This window comes from Spermophilus citellus, assembly GCF_964194105.1.
Source record: "Spermophilus citellus genome assembly, chromosome: 2".
Lineage (NCBI taxonomy): Eukaryota > Metazoa > Chordata > Mammalia > Rodentia > Sciuridae > Spermophilus > Spermophilus citellus.
In genome coordinates this window covers 246,380,439-246,386,728 of record NC_138183.1, presented here as the reverse complement: position 1 = coordinate 246,386,728, position 6,290 = coordinate 246,380,439, and the positions used below count along the sequence as shown (strand labels likewise).

The following is a 6,290-nucleotide window of genomic DNA, read 5'->3' as shown; positions in this document are numbered from 1 at the left end:
GGGGCCACTGCCCCTGACAGTGTCCCTGAGTGTCCTTGGCCCTGGCCCCCTCCTCCTGTTATTGCTTGGATGGGAAAGAGCTGGCCCTGGGAATTGCAGAGCAAGGCCCCTCTCCTCACCCCCTTGAGGCTGTCCCTGGTGACGGAGTGGAGGCACACAGTGCCCATCCCGTGCCCCATGCTGTGCCAGCCACACTGGCTGTGCCCATTTAAGGGAATGGAGAGTGCAGGCAGCAGGAGAGGCCTGGAGCAGCCTCCCAGGCACAGAGCCCCTCTCTTCAGTGCAGGAGGCCCTGGAGGCACAGTGGCTTCTTTTCAATCTTGACAGCTGAAGGCTCAAAGCTGTGGGAAAGGGAGGGAGAGCTCTCTCTGCCCAGCAAGAGTCCAGGTACATACTGGGAGAAGAGACCAGAATGAAGGGTGGCGGAGGAAGCCCTGCCTTCTTGGCCCTATACAAATATTAGGGCGCCTGAGGAAGGAGCTAGGTATGAGGAGCCCTGGTGAGAGGTGGGGGCAGCTGTGGCCTTAGGCCTCAATCTGTCTCCTACTTCTATCTTGGGCACAGGCCAGGGCTCCCAGGCCCTGACCTGGGCAGCACCTCCCCCCAAGGGCAGTTCTACCCTACACAGTTCACCCCAGAGGTAGCAGCTCTGGCACCAGAAAAGGTGGGCCTAGGAGATCCAAACCCCAGGAGGAGGGTGGTGGGTACCCTGGGCATCCAGATTCAGTGACTGATATGATTCGTGCGTGGACAGTAGTGACCCTGGTTCCAGGAGGAAACGGGCACCTGTTTTGTTGTCAATGGCTCTATCAGGGAGGAGACAGAGCCCAAACTTCTTGGTCTGAAGACTGCCCAGATCCACGAGGGGGCAGTCTTCTTATTCCCAGGAGTGTCTGAAGATGGCCCCCAGGCCTGCCTGTGCCCAACAGCCAGCCCAAAGAGGCTTCTTCACTGCCCCCAAGTAGGTTCCCACCCGTCCTACAGACCCAGGAAGCCATAGTCTTCCGAAGGCCGTCCTTCCAGAGTGACCGAAGCCCACCACCCAGCGCAGGGGTTCAGGTGCCCAGTCCTGGAGGGCCTTCCAGAGCACGGAGGTTGCCCCCCGGGTGCGCCAGGACCCGGGAGCCAGCGCCGCCTATGAGCAGGTCTTCTTCCTCCTCATCCTCAAAGGCCCGTGCCGGGCGCCTGGGGAGCGGCCGCGGCGTAGGCTCATCGCGCTCCGCCATGCGCTCCACGGCGCCTTCGCCCACGAGGAAGACCGTGTCCGCGACGCGCGGGGGTCCGGTGACCGGGTTGTGGTCGTAAGAGAAGACGCGCAGCGCGCGCAACGGGTGTAAGTCGGGGAAGCCTCCCAGGCGGTTGCGGTCGAGGTCGAGGATATGCAGGCGGCCCATGCGCAGCAGCGCTGGCGGGAACTCCTCGAAGCGATTACCGTAGAGCCAGAGGCCACGCAAGCCCGTCATGCGCGGCAGCTCCGCGGGCAGCGCGCGCAGCCGGTTGTCGCCCATCTGCAGCGATTGCAGCGCCACCAGGCGCAGCAGCGGTCGCGGAAAACGCCGCAGGAAGTTGCCCTCGATCCAGAGACAGCGAAGGCTCTGCAGCTGCGCGAAGTCGGCGGGCAGTGCCAGCAGCCGGTTGCTGCCCAGGTAGAGGCGCGTGAGGCGCGGCAGGCGACACAGGCCGTCGGGCAGGCGCTCGAGTTTGTTGAAGTCGAGCGCCAGGATGCGCAGCTCGCGCAGCTCCTCGATCTCCTCGGGCAGCTCGCGCAGCCCGGTGCCACTCACGTACAGCTTCTGCAGGCGGCTCAGCGCGCACACTGCGCTGGGCAGCCGCCGCAGCCGCCGCCCGCTCAACTCCAGCTGTTGCTCGCCGCTGCGCAGCTGCTCCTCGGCGTCCGACGGCAGCTCATCCGGCGTAGACTCCGCGATGCCCATGGTCACGGGCCCCGGCCGGGGCCGCTGCCACCACCACTGCCCGGCATCGCCCCGCCCCGGCCGCCCCTCGGCTGCCCCGACGGGGCCGGGACGGCGCCGGCTTAGGGGCCCCCCGCCCCGGCCGGCCCCTGCGCCGGGAGGGGGGCCGTGCCGGGCCGGGAGGAGGCGCCCGCCTGGGGCCGAGCGCTGCGCTCAGCCGCCCGCCCTCCGGCCTCCCCCGCTGCCTCTGCCAGAGGCCGACTGGCTAGAGTTCGCACTGACTCGCAGCTTAGCGACCCGTCGCCCTGGCAACCCCCGACGCGCGCGTGGCTGCCAATGAAGCGGAGGGAGGGCGGGGAGGGGCGGGGCCAAGGCTCCGCCCGAGCGGGGTCCCGGCGCCCGAGCCCGCCCCCTGCCAGCCAATCCCGCCCACCCTGGAGCAGGGACAAGCCGAAGGATCCCTTCCAGCGAGCCCAGCGCCGTGCAGGCGCCGAGACCCGACGTCCGACACAACGGCGAGCTGTTCGCAGGTTTTGTGCTCTCCCGGGCCGCGGGTCCTGAAAAAAGAAACCCCGGACCAAGAAACGCCAGCGCGACTCCCAGGGCTCAGAACAAAGAGCTCTCCAGGAGGGACTGTGGAGCGCTGTCACTGCCGGCCATTCAAGTCCTGCGACGTGCGACCAGCCTCCTTGTGGGGTCACTTCAGGATAGTAACTCGGAGGACTGTTGCTTTCTGTCCCTTTTCACATCTGAGGATTTGCAGGAACTCACGGCTTGACTCCGATGCTCGCCCCATACAGTCCACTGCCCAATAGCTTCCTCCCTGGTGTACCCACACCCCTATTTCCTGCCTTGTTCGATGCCCAAGAACTGTGGGTATCTGCGATAATCAAAAGCATGGGACAGGTGAACGGCTCTGAGAACCCCCAATGAGGTCCATCCTCAGTCTGAAACTTCTTGCGCATGTTCCCACCAACCGCCATTTACCGTGCCTCTCGCCTCCCAACCAGAGACCTCCTGCCAGAGGTCCTGGCCGACAGGCGCTGTCGGGTTTACTGAGAGGCTATCATGGAACCAGCGCTAAAAGCTTTGCGCTGAATTCTTGCCACAGCTATTACCCCAATATCAAAGATAAAGAAACTGAGGCTCAGAGAGGTTTGACTTGAGCTGGTTGACTTTGAGCTGGGTGACCCGCCCAAGGTCACCCAGCTGGTGAGCTGCAGGGATTTGAAGTGAGGTAGTGTGACTCAAGAGCCTGGGCTTTTAACCATACACTGCTGGCAATAAATGGAATAATGTAACTCAAACGAATGTTTCCCCCAAACAGAACCTCTGATTCTCAATGCAAAACTACAAGGAAGGTGTTATTAATCCCAAGGGAGCAACCTTCTCAAGGTCACATAGTGAGGAGAGGTTGTTAGGAGGGAGCAAGTTCCATGCCTCCTCCATCCCGTCTTCTCTGGAACCCGTGGGCTGTGTCAACTGACTGAACTACAATCTCAGGGCAGCACCCTGCCCTCCAACCTACCCCACTTCCTTGCCCACTGCAATTAAAATGTTTAACATTTAAGAAAATGGAAGCTGGGTGGGGTGGCACATGCCTAGATACCCTGTCAGTCAGAAGGTTGAGGCAGGAGAATGGCTTGATTCCAGGAGTTCAAGACCAGTCTGGGCAAGATAATTAGACCCCCATCTCAAAAAGAAAAACGTGGGGGGGGAGAAGAGGAAAACACAGAAAAGGGAGGCAACTTTACATCCAGTGGAATGTGTAGATTCTAAGGGTACCACTGGATGCATGTTGACAAATGTAGACATCCGAGTCACATTTCATCACCCAAGAGTTCCCAGGAACCTCTTCTACCTCCCACAGGCAACCATGATTATGACCTCTATCATCAGGGATCAGTGTTGCCTGTACTTGAACTTCACCTACATGAAGTTGTTCAGCACACACTTTTGTTCCTGTTGGCTTCTTTTGCTCTGATAATTGATGTGTGGAGGAACCGACAAACGAACAGGCAGAGCAACAGAGGTGTAATGCGTGAGGAGGTGCGGACGCAAATATTGGTCTAAGCCAGGAACCTGCCCCCTCCACCCCGTAGACCCTCATCCTAGGAGAGGCTGCCAAGATGAAGTTGGTACCAGAGCCATGGTAGGGGACCCAGGCCAAGAACGAGCAGAGCCAGACCCCAGACCTGGGATGGACAAGGATTCTCAGCCCCAGTAGGAGGGGCCTCAAGCTCCTCTCAGATCTGCTTAAGCCGGGGTCCAACTCTCTCCCTCCTGCTCCGAGGTGGGCACCTCAGAGACCAGAAAGTTAGGGAAAACCCAGCCAGACTGATGAGATGAACACAAGTACTCCCCACCCCTGCCCCCCAAGCAGCTTCAGCAAGGGAACATTCGCTGTGGGGGAGGAAACACAGCCATCCCACCCTCGCCACCTGCTCGGGGCTGGCACTCCAGCACCAACCAGCCCTCTTGGGCACAGGCAGCAGCCCACATGAGCCCCTGCTTTCTGGTACCAGTCTGGCATAGCGTCCCTGGGCCCGGAGCATGCAGGTCCAGCCCTCTTCTTTCCCAAGTCTTTGTCTTGCTCTTGGTAGATCCTGTACCTTCACCCCCCACCGGGCCCTTCTCAGTGGGTAAAGGTAAAATGTGCTGGCGTTCCGGGCCCACGCAGGCTGGCAGCGGGGCAATCATCATGATGAATCACACTGGCACCGCGGGCGCCCGGTCCTTGCCGAGGCGTCACTAATGAATTAGTTTCACCCCCAGTACGGGGCCTCTCAGCCTTCCCCTACTCCCCAGGAAGGCAGGAAAGGGAGCGCGAGGAGGAGCAGGTCTCTGACAGCTCCAGATACGGTCCCAGGCCATGCCCTCTGCCCACTCACCGCAAAAATACCCAGTGGGTAGGTCCTCCAGGTCCTGGGAACTGCCTCCCTGCTCCTAATCATGAGCGAGAACCATCACACCCACCCCCAAATCTGTGTTTTTAAATGAATTTTTTTGAAATACAGAAAAGGTACAAAGCTCTCTGTGATAAACACCCCTATGCTTGGTCTCCAGCGTTGACAATTGTTCACATTTTGTCATACTCGCTTTCAATCTCTTTCCTTTTAAATAAAAGAAAGAAAACAGCAACGTAACACAGAAGGCTCCTTTGATTTCTCCCTCCACGTCCCCACAGGCACCTCTGCCTCCTCCCCACGGACCCTGCCAAGGCCACTGGGATTCTTCCTTCCTGCTCTGGGGCCAGGACCACGAAAGCGAGGGCTTGAGCCTGTTAGAGCCAATCACAAAATGTCAGAGCAGGGAGGGGGGCTTAGCTCTTCCCCGCAGGCCGCTGATTTAAATGTCTGTAAGAAGCTTGTCCCAGAAAAATGCATGGAGGCAGCTTCTCACCCAACAAAGTGCCCTTTCCCCAGGTTCCTGGTCTCCTGGAATTCTAGTCCAGTTCCCTCATTTGGCAAAAAGAAAAGCCATGATGTCCCTTTATGCCACGGCCCACTCCCCTTCTCTGTATCAGTCCAAACTTCAGTACCTTAAATCTTTCAGGTTTGTTCAGCAAACATTGGGCCCCCGCTTCTAAGGCTAGGCACTGGGGATATAGTGATTATATTAATTATAAAACTGAACACTGCAGACAAAAAATCCCAGCCTTTGTGGATTTATACTCCCGCCAGTGGAGATAATCAACAAAACCCACCAGTCCAGGGCTAATCAGGCTGTGGGGGACATAAGGCAAGGAGGAGAAAGGAGGCTGGGAGAGCTGTCCTTCAAAACTGAGTAGCCAGGGGAGGCCCCTTTGGGAGGACAGCATTGAGCCAAGATGAGAGAGGGGAGGTAAAGAGCCACTGAAGAAGTCTTGAGAGGGTGTGTTCCTGGCACAGGGGACTGCGGGTGGGCAGGAGGCACTCAGGGTGGCTCTTGCAGCAAGAGGGAAGGTGGTAGCAGATGAGGTCAGAGAGGGAAAGTGAGGAGGGGGTGAGGAGCGGGGATGGCACATGGAGGACTGTGGCCTTCCTGAAGACTTCAGCATTGAGGGTGAGGGGGCTTTGAGCACAGTGCACGTGTCCTAACAAGAGCCTTTGGGCTGCAGCTTCAGGAAAGGCATGTGCGCATGCTGGGGAGGCCTATGTGCAACCCGGGCCCTTCTCGTCTTGTTCCCTCCCACACGATAATGATAGTTGTCATTTACTGAGCACCTCCAGGTTGTCTAATTTACCCTTCATCACGGCTCTGCCAGGCAAGTACTGTATTCCCCACACTCCCACTCCACAGATGAGGAAACAGATTCAGAAGTTAAGTCACTCGATCGTCACCCAGCTGGTAGGAGGCTAAGCCATGATTCAAACCCAGACCATCTTATTGCGAAAC

General features: G+C 58.7%; 1 protein-coding gene across 1 annotated transcript; it reads right to left on the bottom strand.

The window, feature by feature from the left end:
• Positions 1-2,867, bottom strand: LRRC10B (leucine rich repeat containing 10B). Its single transcript, XM_081282282.1, has one exon. It carries the CDS (start codon positions 1,932-1,934, stop codon positions 1,056-1,058), a length of 879 nt encoding a protein of 292 aa, XP_081138408.1. The 5' UTR covers positions 1,935-2,867; the 3' UTR covers positions 1-1,055.
• Between the last annotated feature and the right edge of the window lie 3,423 nt (positions 2,868-6,290).

Bases quoted from the DNA above. Each gene is read 5' to 3' on its own strand.
- LRRC10B (XM_081282282.1), bottom strand. From the start codon at position 1,934: ATGGGCATCGCGGAGTCTACGCCGGATGAGCTGCCGTCGGACGCCGAG.